General features: G+C 44.9%; 1 protein-coding gene and 1 long non-coding RNA gene across 4 annotated transcripts; one reads left to right on the top strand and one right to left on the bottom strand.

The window, feature by feature from the left end:
• Window positions 1-6,455: 6,455 nt before the first annotated feature.
• rcor1 (REST corepressor 1) lies at window positions 6,456-11,766 on the bottom strand. 2 transcript variants are annotated; one of them, XM_085441219.1, is made up of 13 exons: window positions 11,056-11,766; window positions 10,893-10,952; window positions 10,204-10,284; window positions 10,051-10,103; window positions 9,272-9,433; window positions 8,943-9,061; window positions 8,791-8,869; window positions 8,649-8,699; window positions 8,404-8,550; window positions 8,070-8,147; window positions 7,662-7,719; window positions 7,199-7,446; window positions 6,456-6,945 (listed from the first exon to the last, which is right to left on the bottom strand). In XM_085441219.1, the coding sequence occupies exons 1-13, from the start codon at window positions 11,216-11,218 to the stop codon at window positions 6,901-6,903; spliced, it is 1,344 nt and encodes a 447-aa protein (XP_085297345.1). In that variant the 5' UTR covers window positions 11,219-11,766; the 3' UTR covers window positions 6,456-6,900. The 2 variants fall into 2 exon arrangements, with proteins under 2 accessions (XP_085297345.1, XP_085297346.1); XM_085441220.1 differs by lacking the exons at window positions 10,893-10,952; window positions 11,056-11,766 and adding an exon at window positions 10,490-10,724.
• LOC146685678 (uncharacterized) lies at window positions 11,530-18,099 on the top strand. Of its 2 annotated transcripts, XR_014916694.1 has the most exons (4): window positions 11,530-11,593; window positions 14,264-14,344; window positions 14,468-15,083; window positions 17,690-18,099. It is a non-coding gene; the product is annotated as an uncharacterized LOC146685678 (long non-coding RNA). The 2 variants fall into 2 exon arrangements; XR_014916693.1 differs by lacking the exon at window positions 17,690-18,099 and having other exon boundaries at window positions 14,468-15,827.
• Window positions 18,100-18,508: the final 409 nt, after the last annotated feature.

The raw sequence follows: 18,508 nt of genomic DNA, 5'->3' as shown, positions 1-18,508 counted from the left end.
AAAGTATTTTGTCTAGTGTCAATTATATCGTTATCGCAAATTTTCAAATATATATCGTGATAAATATTTTTGGTCATATCACCCTGCTCTAGGAGGAACAACACCATGAAGTCCAAAGAACACACCAGACAGGTCAGGGATAAAGTTATTGAAAAATTTAAAGCATGCTTAGGCTACAATAAGATTTCCCAAGCCTTGAACATCCCACGGAGCACTGTTCAAGCCATCATTCAGAAATGGAAGGAGTATGGCACAACTGTAAACCTACCAAGACAAGGCCGTCCACCTAAACTCACAGGCCGAACAAGGAGAACGCTGATCAGAAATGCAGCCAAGAGGCCCATGGTGACTCTGGACGAGCTGTAGAGATCTACAGCTCAGGTGGGGGAATCTGTCCATAGGACAACTATTAGTCGTGCACTGCACAAATTTGGCCTTTATGGAAGAGTGGCAAGAAGAAAGCCATTGTTAACTAGGGCTGCCACAAACGATTATTTTGAGTCGACTAGTCACCGATTATTTTTGCGATTAGTCGACTAATCAGATCATCATCCACTGGACGTAAAACTACAGCTTATTGCACCAGCAGCATCTGCTCTTATATAGCTATCATTAGCTTACAGCTTTAAGTGTTTAAGGTATGTGCTAACTAAAAATAAAGACAAGATGATAGTTTATTAAATTTTAATGAAATGCAGATTGTTTTGGTGAAGTTTAATAAACTCCTTGCTATCTAAAATATAACAGGACACCGGAGTAAATTCTGGAGCATCTCACACTTCTGATAATCAGCTGTCTGCTTGACGTTTATTCAGCTGTGTAAAAGCTATAACTTTAACCTCAGCCAAACCGATTTACTCAGGAACAAATAAAACACTGAAAAAAGACAAACAATAACATTTTAAGTTATCTAAGTGACTTAAACCCCGAGGCTTTCATTATTATATCTGGAGACTTTAATCATGCCACACTGGATTCTACTCTGGCTGCTTTTCACCAGTTTGTGAATTGTCCCACAAGGAGCAACAGGACAATTGACCTACTGTATGCCAATGTGAGAGATGCATACAGAGCCACCCCCCACTAGGGAAGTCAGACCACAACCTGGTTTACCTACAGCCACAATACACACCCCTCGTCCAAAGGCAGCCTGTCACAACGCGCTCCATCCGGAGATGGACCCCAGAAAAGGAGGATGCTCTCAGAGACTGCTATGACACCACAGACTGGGATGTGCTCCTGAGCCCACATGGTGAAGACATAGTCTTACAGACTACCTCAACTTTTGTGTGGACACGGTCGCCCCTGCTAAGACGGTACGGTGTTATCCTAATAACAAACCGTGGGTAACACAGGAAGTCAAAGCTGTCCTCAACATGAAGAAGAAGGCTTTCAGGAGCAAAGTGAAGGAGGAGATGAAAGCAGCACAGCAGGAGGTGAAACGCTGCCTGAGGGAAGCAAAGGACACCTACAGGAGGAAGGTGGAGCAGAAGTTGGAGAGGAACAATATGAGGGAGGTCTGGAATGGTGTGAAAACCATCACAGGCCACAACACCAAGAAAAGCACAGTGGGGGGGACTGTGGAGAAGGCAAACGAACTCAACAACTTCTTCAACAGGTTTGACCAGCCCACAACCCCCCCACCCTCACCTTTACTACAGAGTCCTCTCCCCACTCTCCTACCTCCCTCGCTTTCCCCCCTTCCTGACACTAAGACACCCCCCTCCTCCAATCCCTCTCTCAGCAGCAAGACATCTCCCCCCCTCCCCTCCTCCCAAACATCTCCCCGTGTCACAGTGGATCAGGTCAGGAGACAACTGAGGAAGCTTCGCCCCAGAAAGGCAGCAGGCCCAGACAAGGTGTGTCCTAGGATGCTTAAGGCATGTGCTGCTGAACTTGGGGAGCCGCTACAACGAGTCTTCAACCTCAGTCTGCGACTGGAGAGAGTGCCCGCCCTATGGAAGACATCCTGCATCGTCCCGGTCCCCAAAAGGAACCGGCCCAATGAGCTGAATGACTTCCGACCGGTGGCACTGACGTCACATCTTATGAAGACTCTAGAGCGGCTCTTCCTCAACCTCCTCCGACCACAGGTACAACATGCCCAGGACCCACTACAGTTTGCATACAAGGCGGGTGTCGGAGTGGAGGATGCCATCCTGTACCTCCTACACAGAGCCCACTCACACCTGGATGGGGGAAAAGGCACGGTCAGGATCCTGTTTCTTGACTTTTCCAGTGCCTTTAATACCATCCGGCCCTGTATGCTTCAGGAAAAACTGAACAGGATGGAGGTGGACCCCTGCCTGGTGGCTTGGATCTCCGACTACCTCACCGACAGGCCACAGTACGTCAGGCTGAAGGACATCACGTCGGACACTGTGGTCAGCAGCACAGGAGCACCACAGGGAACTGTGCTGTCCCCTCTTCTCTTCACCCTGTACACCTCTGACTTCTGCTACAACTCTGAATTATGCCATATTCAGAAGTTTGCACATGACACAGCCATCATGGGGTGTATCTGGGATGATCAGGAAGACGAGTACAGAAGTCTGGTGAGGGACTTTGTCGCATGGAGTCACACAAACCACCTGCAACTCAACACCTCAAAGACTAAGGAACTGGTTGTGGACTTCGGGAGGTCCAGAGAAGGTCCACTGCCGGTTCAGATAGAGGGGGAGGAGGTGGAGGTGGTCAACAAGTACAAGTACCTCGGGCTGTGGGTGGACAATAAACTGGACTGGTCATGCAACACAGAGCACCTGTATAAAAAATCCCAAAGCCGACTGTACTTTCTCAGGAGGCTGAGGTCTTTTAACATCTGCAGGAAGCTCCTGAGGATGTTTTACCAGTCAGTGGTTGCTGGAGTACTTTTCTATGCTGTGGTGTGCTGGGGGAGCAGCACAGCAAAGAAGGACTCATCCAGGCTGGAGAAACTGATCAGGAGGGCTAGCTCTGTGGTCGGCATGAACCTGGACACTCTGGTGACAGTGGCAGAGAAAAGGACACTAAAAAAACTGCTGGACATTATGAACAATGCCAGGCATCCTCTGCACACGGCCATTAACAACCAGAAGAGTCTGTTCAGTGACAGGTTGCTTCTCCCCAAGACAAGAACTAACAGACTTAAAAACTCCTTTGTCCCACACGCCATCAGACTGTTTAACTCCTCCCTGGAGGGGAGAGGGAGGGGAAACAGGAGGACAAAGGAGGGGGGAACAACTAAGCTGTAGTGCCTCTTCACTTCACTGTGCAATACCTTTAGTGCAATACTTTTGTTAATAGTCAACGGTGCAATAGACCTCAATACTTGAAATGTGCAATTCACTTGTATTTTTATTTTTATTCCTATTTATTCTATTTATCCCCTTCATATATTTTATTTATATTTGTCTCTGTATTTATATATGTGTGTGTATATATATATATAATATTCTGTAACTCTGTAACTTCTGTCGGTGCTGTGCTTTTGGAAACCAAATTTCCCAGAGGAACCCACCCGAGGGATTAATAAAGTTTTATCTTATCTTATCTTATATATCATGTTTAACCTGAGTAGTGAAAGACTGCGGTGGGTTTGAAAACGATTAGCCGGGAGTCCGGTGTTCTCACGGCTCTAGTGAGCCTTGCCCCGGCTCGCTATCAAGCTAGTGGGTAACAGACGTCTCTGAAAAGGTCGGAGCGCTTTTGAAAATATGTGGTGTCTTGATAAACTGAGCAGGTATTTGAGGTTTACACAGCTACATTCTCGCCTGAAAATATGTTAAACGTTTATTTTGTGACCCAGAAAGAATAATAAGAGTAATATTAAAACTAACTAGCTGCCGCCATTGTTGGAAACTGAGCAGGGCCGCGCTATGAATTCTGGGACACAGCTTCTTCTTCGGGGTTTAATGGCCGCTGGCATCCTTGTACATGCAGTGCTACCATCTTCTGTTTCAGTCCGTTATTACACTCTTAAAACCTACTGCTTATTCCTGCGTCTTTTGGGATTTTACAAAGCTTCAAACGACACGTCGACTGTTAAATCAGTCGTCGACGATTTTGATAGTCGACGTAATCATGACTAGTCGACGAATCGTGGCAGCCCTACTGTTAACAGCAAACCATAAGAAGTCCCATTTGCAGTTTGCCACAAGCCATGTGGGGGACACAGCAAACATGTGGAAGAAGCTGCTCTGGTCAGATGAGACCAAAATGGAACTTTTTGGCCATAATGCAAAACGCTATGTGTGGCAGAAAACTAACACTGCACATGACTCTGAACACACCATCCCCACTGTCAAATATGGTGGTGGCAGCATCATGCTCTGGGGGTGCTTCTCTTCAGCAGGGACAGGGAAGTTGGTCAGAGTTGATGGGAAGATGGATGGAGCCAAATACAGGGCAGTCTTGGAAGAAAACCTCTTGGAGTCTGCAAAAGACTTGAGACTGGGGCGGAGGTTCACCTTCCAGCAGGACAACGACCCTAAACATAAAGCCAGGGCAACAATGGAATGGTTTAAAACAAAACATATCCATGTGTTAGACTGGCCCAGTCAAAGTCCAGATCTAAATCCAATCGAAAATCTGTGGCAAGATCTGAAAACTGCTGTTCACAAACGCTGTCCATCTAATCTGACTGAGCTGGAGTTTTTTTGCAAAGAAGAATGAACAAAGATTTCAGTCTGTAGATGTGCAAAGCTGGTAGAGACAGACCCTAAAAGACTGGCAGCTGTAACTGCAGCAAAAGGTGGTTCTACAAAGTATTGACTCAGGGGGCTGAATAATTACGCACACCCCACTTTGCAGTTATTTATTTGTAAAAAATGTTTGGAATCATGTATGATTTTTGTTCCACTTCTCACGTGTGCACCACTTTGTGTTGGTCTTTCACGTGGAATTCCAATAACATTGATTCATGTTTGTGGCTGTAATGTGACAAAATGTGGAAAAGCTCAAGGGGGCCGAATACTTTTGCAAGCCACTGTAGTTACTTCTTCAAAAAAGTAACTGAGTTATGCAAACAAAGTTTTTTGCAGCTGTTTACCTAAAAATGCAGCCAAGGCGCTTTTTAAAATAAACATTTCAAACTATTTACAGAACAATCAGCTGTTCTGCATCAAATCTGATGCCACACAAATTATTTGTGCCACTCCAAAAAATAATTTCTGTCCACTATGGGATGAAGGAGAACAACAGCCTGATACCTGCAGGCCTGACAACAGCAGATGTATCACTGCTGTAACACCTGTAACATTCAGCAGTCGCCTCATTGTTCTGACACACACAACAAAACTATTGACTACACTACACACTAACTACACAAGATTTGTGCTAAACGTCGCAATTTTTATAAAAACGCCATTTTTACCGTTTCCTCCCGCAGTAAATATAAACAACGACAGTATTCAGGAAGAAAACCAAACATTGCAGATATTTTTATCATAACTCTGGTTTTACGTGGCCGATCAACACAATTTAAAAACTGGTATAAAGTCCACACTTTTCTGTCAATTGTTCCGTCTGTCCTGCTCACATCTCCAATGGTTGTACACGTTGTCATTAACGTGGCTTCACTCCACATCAGCCGCTTTGCTCGCTAAAACACCGGTGTCGGCACATAAGGACGCTGTCATAGCCTGACAACCACGTTGATTAGCTGCGTATATACGAATGTGAATCGCATCATTGGCTGGACTATGGAATAAGGTGGCATCGTTCTGATCCCATACGGGAGCAGCCAGTCACTCACTGACTCACACTGAAGAACAGAATTGTGAATGTATTAATTTCAATTTCAATTCAGGTTAGATTTATTTTTTTGCGCGCAACACAGATTTTCTGTGCGCAGAGACCGTGCCAGCAGTGCGCAATTGCGCACACGCGCCACTTAGAGGGAACATTGAACACAAGGCCCGGGGACCAGAACTGGCCCATCACAGAGTTTTGCAAAGTGTGAGTACAGTAACACATAACCGCAATACAGCAACGCAGTACAAAAGCTGCAGTGTTTATTTTAATTTCCATGTGAGCTTTAAGAGCAGCAGCCTGAACCAAGAAAAGGAAAATGATTAAAGTGTAGTTTCTGATTTAATTTACAGATAAATAGAGTTTGTGTCTGCCCCACTGAGCTGCAGAGCAGACTGGCTCAGGCACACGCGCCGATTTAAATCCTGAGATTATTTTAGAAAACTCATTTATGATGCTGCAGATTAATGAAAATTAACTCTGCGTCCTGAGATGTTTTATGATCTGCTGTTACAATAATAATGAAAAGAAACCTCAGTGTTTCCACTGTCTGAGGAGACTGCTGTGACTTATTATGGTGACTCGTTTCTATTTGGCTCATTTTCCATCAGTAGACACAGCTGGTCAGTCTGTCTCTGTAGCACACAAACACAGACAGCAGGGGGCGCCACTTCTCTTAAATCACCTGAGGACTCAGTTTGGTCTCAAAGAAGAAAACATACAAATTACTTTACTGATCAACTTTGGTTTTATTGTCTTTCTAAAAAGTCCTAAAATAATAGAAAAAAAAAAACCCCAAAAAAGATGCCATCAGGTTAGGACACACCTCCTTCCTGAACAAGGTCATCCAACATGGCTGCTTCAGTCTGACACCCTATCCCCAACACACCAAACAGGAAGTAATAAAAACAAAAAACAACCCAAAAAAAGCATGAAAAGCAGAAAATAAGGAACAAAAGCTCCGCCCATTTGGACTGACGGGTCTGATTGGTCCAGAGCGAGCAGTAAATGACAGGTTAATAAAACAAACCCCACACCTGATCTAAAAACGGAGAAAATTAAAGAGAAACACATTATACAATAAAAAAAATTACATTATAAAGCCTGTGGGGCGGGGCCTGAAACTGGAGGGGCAGAGCCCTGAATCTAAAGAGGAAGGGCCAGAAGGTCTCAGGAGGCCAAAGGCTTGTTGGCATTCAGTGGAGAGGACGAATCCTGTAGGAGAAGAAAAACACAGTGAGACTGTCCCACCTGAGCAGGTGAGTGCAGATGTGGCCAGGTGTATGTAATTGGAGTCATGCAGTGTCATTAGTACAACTTCCTTAATGCCTCTAAAATCATCACATCCACTGAGACCAAAATCAGTCACATGAGTAGCATGAGCTGACACGGGAACCGTAAAAAACGGAGGTCACATGACCCAGACAGGTATGTGTGCTGCCAAGCATGCTGGGATTTGTGTCCTCACCTCCTTGGTCTGCTTGGTGGTGACCTCATCCTCCTCAGTGGGACACACCTCCATCTTCTCCTCCATCCTGTCGTCCTCGCTCGCTCCTGCCCCCACCTCCATGCCGTGCTCCGCCTCCCACTCCTGCAGCACCTCGTCCAGGTTAAACCTGCGTCTGTAGTTTACTAGGAAGTTCTTCACCTGCACCACCGACTTGTTACCAATCACATCTGAGATGGCTTGGAAGTCCCGCCCATACTTCCTGATGGCTGTGTAGGATTGGACGGGAGGGAGACAGTCATCGACCAATCACTGACTGAGAAGTCTGACAGCAGCCTTCATAGAAGGCTCGAGTTCACATGTCCGCACCTTGATAGGTTATCCAGTTATGATTTTACATGTCTGATCAATCAACCCTGACGCTGATAAACAGATGCTTTAAAAAGATGAGAACATCTGTCAGGTGACTTGTTTCAGGTGTTACCTTGGACGGCGAGCAGCTGCTCCTCTGTGGTCCAACGGTTATTGAACTTCTGGTTCACCTGAAACATAAAGAAACATTAGCATCCAGGAACACCAGCAACTGAAAGAGCGCGCTCTTTCAGTTGCTGTGAGTGTATCCTCACTGATTTTCTCTGTGATTTCGATGCTCAGTGAGCGCGCTCAGTGACTTTATTAGTTTGAATAAAGTGATCTGAATCGATCGTCGAAATCACAGAGAAAAATCAGTGAGGATACACTCACTGTGCTGTACTGCATTTGTGTGTTTTTGAACTGCATTTGTGTATTTCTATATTGCGGTTATGTGTTACTGTACTGCGTTGCTGTATTGCGCTGCCATGTTGCTGTATTGCGCTGGCATGTTGCTGTGTTATCGCGTTGCCGCGGTTACCTCGGGCAGCCTGAACTCGTCCAGCCCCGAGCTGAGTTTCTCCTTCAGCACGCTGTTGGTCTGTTTGATGGTCTGAATCTGAAACAGAGACTGAGGCTCAGAAACAGGAATGTGATCAAGATGAGTGCAGGTATCCACGCTGTGCAGATGATCAGGCATGAAGCCGTTTACCTGTTGCAGCTCGTACAGGTGACCTTTTGTTTAGGTTAGGTTTGTTTGTATTGGCGATAAACGCCATTACCTGACCAGCCCTCTGACTATTTTCAGTCCCTCTGTAGATTTCTGGCGATGGTTGCACCTCCCCGTTCTAGCGTTTCTGTGACCATGGACTCACCTGTCTCTTGATGGAGACGAGCTGCGAGTCAAGCTGTCTGATGAGTCCCTGAGGCGTTGAGGACGACAGAGAAACAACGTCCTGATGGTTCAGAAACATCCCTCTGGGGGGGCGCTTCTTCATCCGCTGGGACGCCTTCCCACCTGTCTGCAGGTGAACAGAGAGAGAGGCAGCCGCCGTCACCCATCTAACAGACAGGTACGAACATACAGGCTACGGTCTGAGGGTTGCTAAGGTGTTCTTACCTTCAGACCAGAAACTGGTTTCACCTCTGACCTCTCTGAACCTGAGCTCACCTGAAAAGAGTCACACGGGTAAACAACAGCAACAAACAGGTAAACAAACAAGCAAACAAACAAACAAACAAGTAAACACTGAACTTTGTACCTCCTTCTTGTCTTCTTTATTTACGTCCAACTCAGAGTCACTCGGAGGATTTCCATTACCGTCCTCGACTTCATCGTCACTGAAACAGACATTTATATTTACACTCATCGGCCAATCGGGTAGCACCCACACCTGCGCAGGTATCTGCTCACCTGTCGTCTCGCTCTCGTTTGTGTTTCCGAGTCTGGCGGTCCATCAGGCTGGTTTTACTGCGACTCTTCTTCCAAGAGTAATAAAACCGAACCAGGCTGGGCATCGACTTATCAGGTAACTACAGACAGACACAACAAGGAGCTACTGGTCAAACTGGGAGCACTGGTCACAGAGGGAGACTACGACTGCGAGCACTGGTCACAGAGGGAGACTACGACTGCGAGCACTGGTCACAGAGGGAGACTACGACTGAGAGCACTGGTCAAAGGGGGGAAAATGACTGGGAGCACTGGGAGCAGAGAGAGACTAGGACTGGGAGCACTGGTACCATCTGCTGAATGCGGTGGAAGCTCTTCCCGTGGAAGCTGAAGGCCTGCTCGAACAACACGCGGTCCTCCACCGTCCACTCATCGGGGAACGGAGTGAAGTTTGGCAGGTCGGCTAGAGACTTCTCGATGTTGTGTTTGTGCCAGAAGAGCATGCCCAGCGCCTGTGACAGGTGAGACAGGTAAAATGTGGACATTGTAAATACTGAAGGACATTTGGTGTGATGATCTATACGGTCCCTGCAAACGCTGAGCACTTCCTGTGTGTTCAGGCCCTCTAACAGCTGAACATGTGATAGTGGCGTGAAGGCAGTGAGTTTAAAAACACAGGAACTTCAGGTCCACCTGTCTGATATTCCTGAGAGAACTTGAACTTTATTTTACCATCCTGAAAGTGAAGCAAAGTTCTGCAGAGCACTTTGAATTAACAAAGAAAAGCAGATCCGACACTCGGGTCACTGAGTGTGACATCGGTTTGTGCACATGCTCAGATAGTCACATGTTCGCTGCTAAAGCAGGCGCCCTGTTAAAGATGTAATTTATACGTTTTTTTCTCCAAGCCCCTCACCAACTGCAGTCCAACGTGGAGAAGGAGCAGGAAGCCAAAGAGGAGAGAGAAAGGGGCAGCACCACATGATTAGCAGCGACTGAACCTCCAAAATAACACTGTGTTCATAAGTACACCTGTTACTGACTGAGGATGGCAGCGTGAACCAACGTCTAAATATGGCGGCACAAGAGGAATTAAAATAAAAAAAGTGACCAAGTTGTGAACAATTACCTGCTCCATGTTGTAGCCATGCTTCTCTTTGGCGATGGCGATGTACTCGTCCACTGCAACAGAGAAAAAAAAAAAAAAAAAAAAAACACCCACAAAACGCCATCAGACTCTCATCAGTGCACCATGTTCTCAGGTCAATGAGCCATTTCTTACACTGTGTTTGATTCAGGCAGCTGTTGGGGATCCAAACCAACATCCCCAGGTTCTCCCGGAGATGAGCTGCCCGGGCTACATCTGGAATCACACACACACGTTAATGAGATTATTAATTAATTAGAATGGTTCTCACATCACATTCAATAACTCGATGAGGGATTCATGCTGTAACGGTGCTGGTAGAACGCTAGAGCTGATCAGAAGTTTATCAATAAACTAACTTTGAAAATGGAGCAGCTCCTTCAGAGCCACCAGCCACACCTGTGCAGGCAGAGCTGCTCACCTGTACGACTTTTCAGGTGGTTGTGTGAAGAAGGGTTCAGACTCAGCATCACTGTGAGGATCAACATGAAGTTTAACTCAGAGCTGTTGCTGTGACCAGTTTTCAGGAATCTGGTCAGATTCTGCAGCGATTATTGATGACTGTTATCTGATTATTGAATATTGTCGGTGTGTGAAGTTTGTGACTAAAGTTGAATGTTCTGACTGTGAGGAGGAGCATCGAGCTGCTTCTGCTAAGGAAACAAAAGCTCCTGAAACACAAACGAACCCAGAACCAGAGCCGGACACACATGTGGAGGTGGAACCGGCACGCGGGGACCGGAACCAGCGCCGCGAACTTTACAGCTGGTATTGTTCGAGGCTACTACTCCGCTGCGAGGCTCCCGAGCCAGCCGCAATCTTACCCGGGTCAAAGTCGGGAACCACGGCCTGGTACTGCGGTCCGACCCGCATCCCTCCTCCACCTGCGCGCACACACACACACACACACACACACACACACACACAGTACTCAGTACAGTACTCAGATTAGTCTCAGCAGCGGCGGCGATGATCGAGGCTACCCACCATGCTCGTCGTCGCTGCTCGAGCCTGAACTTCCTTCTTCCCAGCAGCTGTTGGTACTGGGTCCATTACCGGACAGACTCTTTCCGCCGACGGGCCCTCCTCCCGGGGCTCGGCCTCTCCTCTTGCCCGAAGCCTCTGGGTTCCTCTCCAGCATCGCGGGCATACTAGCAGCTAGCTCAGGCTAACTGTTAGCTTGTTAGCTCAGCCGCTCCACTAACCGAACCGAGCCGCCTGTCGGCCCGGAGCAGAGCGAGAGTCCGGGCCGGGCAGCCGGGGAACGGTTCGGGTTGAAACAGGAACTGTGCTGTGGAAGGTTCCGAGGAAAGAATCGATCCGCTGCAGCTAGGAGAGGCTAACGGCTAACAGCTCACCGAAGAGTCCGAAAAGTTCCGGAACAAAGAGCCCAAACCAGACGAAGCCGGATTAGATCGGAACCGTACAGGGATCCCGACCCGGAGCCGGACCCAGAGCCGAACCCGCTCCGATCAGCTGATACAAACCAACGAGAGCGATCAGAGAGGCGCGTGCAGGCGGCTCGGTGTGTGTGTGTGTGTGTGTGAGAGAGAAAGAGAGAGAGAGAGAGCTGCCATCACAGGACATCCGGAACAGCCCTGATCACTGATCAATATTCTGCACAGCTGACCCATAACCGAAAGATCACCGAGCAGTACTCTGGGCAGTATTGATCAGTTTTTAATGATCGCGGTCGATTTCCGCAAGCACCCTGCAATCAGTCAGATGTTTAAATTAAACATTCACAGCAAATCACAGATTGATCAATAATATCCCGTGGGATAATTAAACTCGTTACCACGGAGATTCAATCCACTTGATCTTTCGGATCGTCAATTTAATCCCTTCACTGCTTTAATCCAATTGATTTTTTTTAATCCGTAACAGTTCAGTATCTTATTCAGTATCACGGGAATCTGTCAAAGTTTATCTAGGTGGGAATCCTTTCTTTCTCGGTTCATCGTGACACAAAAACAAACTCAGTTAATTTTAAACTCAAATTCACGATGTTGATTTACACTCAATGTCACTTACCCATTATATTGTATATTGTATAGCTTTCTTGTTATATGTAAAATTGTATTTATTTAAATTTTTACTTTTTAATTATTTTACTTGCATTTTTTAAATCACTTTTATATTTAAATATATTTAAATGTTCATTTGCTATTTATCTAGGGATTGAAGAGTAACGCAATTTCTATTCTCCGTATGTCCTGTACATGTGGAAGAATCGACAAATAAAGTTGACTTTGACTTTGACTTTTGACTTTGACTTGATTCAAGAAATGTCAAAAAGCCATCAGAGAGGTCAATGAAACAACGATAAAACCTTCAGTCAGAGCTGCTCGATGGTCTGATATTGCCTTCCTGTGCTGTTTATTATTGTGATTATGGTGAGAAACCAAGCAGGCTTTTAGCACACCAACTGAAACCTTCAAAGTATTGATTCCTCTGGCAATCTCGTTTTTAAACCAGTAGCTATTAAAATATTTGTAGAAATGTTTACTCTTCTCTTTATCAGTCTAAATCATTGTCAGAATGACTTTCCTTCAAAATCTTCATATTCCTTCATAGGCTTGATGCACCTCTCAGTCTAGAGCACATTTTCCTTTGAATTAAATCCATGCAAAGTCATGAGGCTCCAGGCCCTGATGGGTTTCCTATTGAGTTTATATATATATATATATATATATATATATATATATATATATATATATATATATATATATATATATATATTTTTTTTTTTTTTTTTTTTTTTTTTTTTTTTAATATTTAATAATAACTGCCTCCTCTCTGGAACATGGTTCCCTGCCTCCTACATTAACCCGTCTCCAGGCCCCTCTTCTGTGGAACCAGCTTCCAGTTTGGAATCAGGAGACAGACACTATCTCTACTTTTAAGATTAGGCTTCAAACTTTCCTTTTTGCTAAAGCATATAGTTAAGGCTGGACCAGGTGACCCCGAATCCTCCCTAATGCTGGGCTTATGCTGGGCAGACACTGTGCGATTTTTTCAGTCGCGCGATTCAGCTCCTGCTCAAACTGTACGGTTGACTCGCAGGGGTTAGAAGTTCATAGGTCACGATGCAGGGTCTCACACTATACGACCCGATGCTCTGATGCGACCTGAGTGCTCACACTGTGCGTCCATAAAAATGAAGGTTATAACAGAAATTCTACAAGTGACCTATGAACATCTAACCCCTTCGAGTCAACCGTACAGTTTGAGCAGGAGCTGAATCGCGCGACTGAAAAAAAATCGCACAGTGTCTGCCCAGCATTAGTTATGCTGCAATAGACGTACGCTGCTGGGTCACAGCAGATGGCCCCGCCCCTCCCTGAGCCTGGTTCTGTTGGAGGTTTCTTCCTGTTAAAAGGGAGTTTTTCCTTCCCACTGTCACCAAAGTGCTTGCTCATAGGGGGTCATATGATTGTTGGGTTTTTCTCAATATTATTGTACACTGTAAAATCTAATATTGTGCTTAATTAACAAATATTAAGTAGACTGAAGTAAGTTACCAGTACTATTCATTCAAAAAGCTGTTCAACTCAATTTATTTGATTTGTCTTAAATCGGAAAAACGTAGTAAGCTGGAAATGTTGCTTTTCCGTGGTTGAACTAAGTACATTTACCCTATACTGTACTTAGGGTTAGGTAGCTTACAACTCACAGGTCGCCTGCTTTACTCGAGTGTTTGGATTCTCTTTATGTTACTTTTGGAGTTTTATATATAAAACATACAAATTAGTCACCCAGGTGTGGATATAAGTATAACCGAAATGATTAACTAGTTCCTAAATTTTTGATTTGGTTTTTGTTTTTAGACAAAACAAAGAACTAGATTGAGAGACGGCATCTGAGGTCATACAAATGGCCTGAAAATGTCAATAGCACCAGATGAAATGGTCATTTTATTTTGTTTTTATCTCATTTTGTGTAAGTAAATACAAACAACCACAGTTTGCTCTGCATTTATTCAAATATCCCACAAACTGACTGCACAGTCTATAGTGAAGTCTGCAAGTTTTTGGACAGTGAAATTTTCTTTGCTGCCCAAATTATTCTGTAGATCATCAGAATGAAAAGCTCTATTTATTATAGAGCCTAAACGGCTCTATAATAAATAGGATTTAGGGATTAACATAGTTGCCATGGTTTCCACTCTTATCTTATTTGTTGTGTGTGACAGGAAAATTCTGGAGAAGGGGAAAGTCAACCCCTTGCAGGCCAGAAAGTAATGGGACAACTTAAAAACAAACAAACAAACAAAGTATGTATGTGTGTTATCAAGAAGATAATTCATAAGAACACAGGTTGATAAATGTGCAATTACTAAGAGTTGTTGTGGTGTTTTTACTTGCCTGCTGTCATTTTTGATTTCCTCTGCCTTTAGGATTGCAAGTATCCAGACTCAGGAGAGGGGGTCAGTGGGAAGCCCACTGCTGGGTTAGGGTAACCCTTGCCCTCATGGATCAGGTGATAGGACAGAGGCATTCCATTAAGCCTCCTGTCCTAATTTCCTCTCTCCCTGAGGACACTCCAGGGCCAAGCACAGCAGTGGGTGACTAAAACGAAAGCAATGAGGAAGAGTGTCAGCCACCCACAACCTTGGCCCACGCACCTGGTTTAATCATCCACCTGCCACAGATCTGCCTGATTGCCTGAGCCACTATTTAACATGGTGGTTCAGTGGACTTCTTGGTTGGATTGTTGAGTAACTCTTGTCAGTACAGCCTGGTTCGCCTCTGGGTCCAGTGTGAAGTACTAGTCTGTTCTAACTGCGTTTCCTTGTCCTCCTGGACCCGTTCCTGTTTCCTGAGTCTGGCAGTGAGGTGTCGAAGAGGACTTGTAAGTGGAGAGTGAGGAGCGGATGTGTGTAGTGTGTTTTGGAGCCGTTCCCCTTCCATCCCTGGAAATCCCAGCCCTATACATTGCATACACTTTCACCTTTGAACCCAATGTGATTGTAAACAAACGTGACTTTCTGAATTCAGCTGGTCTGCGCCCGAGTAAGTTTCATTGTGAGATTATTAAAGTTTAAAATTGTTTAACAAGCAAATACACAATTAATATAATTAATTGTAACGATCTACTATAGTGGGAATAGTTTGTTGTTCAGCAGAACAGTGTCTGGTATGTTGGCTCATATACTTCTTTGCATTTCAAATAGAAGTTGGGCTGATTCTAACTTCAGGAAGTGTTGTTAATTATTCTTTTTGAATCATACTTATAGGGTTTATAGTAGGTCTTGTACTGGAAATATAAGAAAAAACATGTGATTTAGTCACATTTAATTTGTGTGTAAACAAAATTTTAAAAAGTTGGCACCAATTGTTTTCTTAATTTAGTAGAACTTGAAGAGTTTCTTCAGTGGGTAAACAATTAATATATCTCTCAGAAAATTCATGTTATTTGTAGTACTATGCACTTGCAATGAACAAGTTGTCCAACCTTAGTTTACTATGTTCTGGGAACCAGTTAGATGTTACAGTGTAGGGATTTTACCTTACAGCATAAAGCACCTTGAGACAAATGTTGTTGTCATTTGATGCTATATAAATACAATTGAACCGACTTGAACAAAGACAAATATGCTACTACTACTTGTGAAAAAAGACCCTACTTCCTGTACCTGCTATATATAATCGTGGCTAAAGTGTTAGCAGCTCATTTTGAGATGGTTCTTCCTGGACTTCTCTCACAGGAACAAAACTGCTTCATTAAAGGGCTTCATCTGGTTTTCAGTGTTCACACACTGCTGTCCTGTCTGAATTAGTTGTTTCGCTAAAACCAGAGAAAGCATTTGATTGTGTTGAGTGGAATTATCTCTTTGTTGTGTTGAACAGTGTTGAATGAGGTTGTGGGAAGTGGTTTAGCTGTTTCTTTATGCACATGACCTTCTTCTATGTGCATCCCACCAATCGTGTCTCTTTTGTAGAGGTTCTTTTTTGTTTTTTTGTTTTTTTTTTGCTCTGGCTTTAAGATTAATCTCGTCAAAAGCAAACGTGTTCCTGTTAATCCTCGAGCTCTAGCACTCAAACAAAATCATTTCCCTTTCAACCTTCAAACATTTCAAACTTCCCATCCATCCATTCGCTTCCGCTTATCCTTTTCAGGGTCGAGCCCATCCCAGCTGTCATAGGGCGAGAGGCAGGGTACACCCTGGACAGGTCGCCAGTCTGTCGCAGGGCTAACACACAGGGACAGACAACCATTCACACTCACATTCATTCGCACATTCACACCTAGTGACAATTTGGATTATCCAATTAGCCTATCCCCACAAGCTGCATGTCTTTGGACGGTGGGAGGAAGCCGGAGTACCCGGAGGGAACCCACGCAAACACGGGGAGAACATGCAAACTCCACACAGAAAGACCCCGGCCTGATGGTGGAATTGAACTCAGGACCTTCTTGCTGTGCGGCAACAGTGCTAACCACCGTGCCACCGTGCTGCTTCCAACTTCCCGTTCTTTATTTTTCCAGTTTGGTTCCCTTAGTTGCCCAGATCAGAGTGTGTTGTATGGGACAGGTGATTATTTCCTGATAATTTACATTTACAATAATTTACCCAGCAGTGGGGAGTAGACTTCATCACAGTAGATGTCTTTCTGAAAGTGCTGTAACTAATTTAGATTCGAAGACTTTATTTATCCCCGAGGGGCAATTGAGAAGTTTAAGAATATAATCCACCCACTGTTATCATCTTCAATGCCATGTACCAACACAGAGCAGAACAGCTATCTGAACACTACTCCAACAGAGGTCGATCATCTTGTTAATAATTTTACCTCCTCACTACGTACGACTCTGGATACTGTAGCTCCTGTGAAAACTAAGGTCTCTAATCAGAAGTACCTGACTCCGTGGTATAATTCTCAAACACGTACCCTAAAGCAGATGACTCGTAAGCTGGAGAGGAAATGACGTGTCACAAATTTAGAGGATCATCATTTAGCCTGGAGAAATAGTTTGTTGCTTTATAAGAAAGACCTCTACAAAGCCAGAACATCGCCAACTGAACTGCACCAAAGAGCAGCTAGAATCATCCCTCGGACAGAACGGAACAACGCTCGATATTATGTTCTGTTGTGAATAAACATGAATTAATGAGGTTTATGTTTTTTACAAAATTCTTTTTAATTATTTTTTTAATGATTCAGTGATAATAGTTTGCATTGTTTCGCTGATGCACAAACTAACAGAAACGTGCAGGAGATTCTTCACAGCACTAACATCAATGGAATATATGAAGGACGTTTAAGGAAATGATATGAATACTCTGATCTGTCGCTGTGCCTCACACAGTGGAGAAGTACTGAATAGAATAGACTATAAATATCCTTTATTGTCCCTCATTGACAAAGTTCATGGTTAAAACAGCTGCTGGGAGGAAGAACCTGCGACTCTATGTGCACCGTAGATGCACCGTGGTACTTTCCCCACCTTCCCCAGACATGTATCCCATGATGCCACACAACACAACCACCTTAGGAGCCTGGAGCTGATGCCACGCTTCTTCCTGCAGATGTTTTCTCCATCCCTGATCTTCCTTCTTCAGCTCTCGGCTCCTACCTTATTTGATGTAATGGTTCTTTCTTCTCCTTTATTTTAGGGTTGATTCGGGGATTGTTATTGGAGAAACACCATACCTTCAAGAGGGCGCAGTGTTGTCCACACAGAACTTAATGTTGTTTGTGATGCTGTCAGTGTCCTCCCATGACGAGCACAGAGATCTCCCCAGACAGTGGAGCTGAAGCAGTCCCTCAGACCATCTCTGGTTTACCCACAGGCTCGAGATGAACCAGGCTGTGATCTGAGCCCCCCAAAGTCTCTGGTGTGGTAGGTAATGTGTTGGGTGAAGGTGAGCAGAGTACAGGACTAAGAGATATAATTCAAATCGGCAGATTGGAAAAGGCCTGGGGATGCTGTGTTTGGAGTCTGCTGGTAACATAACATCGCAGCTGTTGCTGCATTTAGCAGAGGGTCGGACATACAAACAGCACGTGGTAGCACGTGGTAGCACGTGGTAGCACGTGGTTCCTGAGCACCTTGGAGGTGCTCAGGAACTTTTACTCGTGCACCATAGAGAGCATCCTGGCGGGAAACATCTTAACCTGGTTCGGGAACAGCACGAGCTCTACAGAGGGTTGTGCGGTCAGCTGAGCGCACCATCCGCTCCGAGCTCCCTGACCTGCACTCAATCTACAGCAGGCGGTGCTGGACCAAGGCCAGGAAGATCGTGAAGGACCTCAGCCATCCCAACAACAGACTGTTCTCTCTGTTGAGGTCAGGAAAGCGATTCCGCTCCCTGAAGACCAACACAGAGAGACTGAGGAGGAGCTTCTTCCCGCAGGCGATACGGTCTCTCAATCACACCACCACACAGTACTGACCCACACATAAAGTTCTTACACACACACTGGACATTCTG

The sequence above is a fragment of the Copadichromis virginalis genome, linkage group LG19, assembly GCF_057382275.1.
Source record: "Copadichromis virginalis isolate Kocher_CV1m ecotype Utaka linkage group LG19, C_Virginalis_male_GT1.1, whole genome shotgun sequence".
NCBI lineage: Eukaryota > Metazoa > Chordata > Actinopteri > Cichliformes > Cichlidae > Copadichromis > Copadichromis virginalis.
Note: the sequence above shows the minus strand (reverse complement) of the source record. Positions and strands in the feature narration are given on the sequence as shown.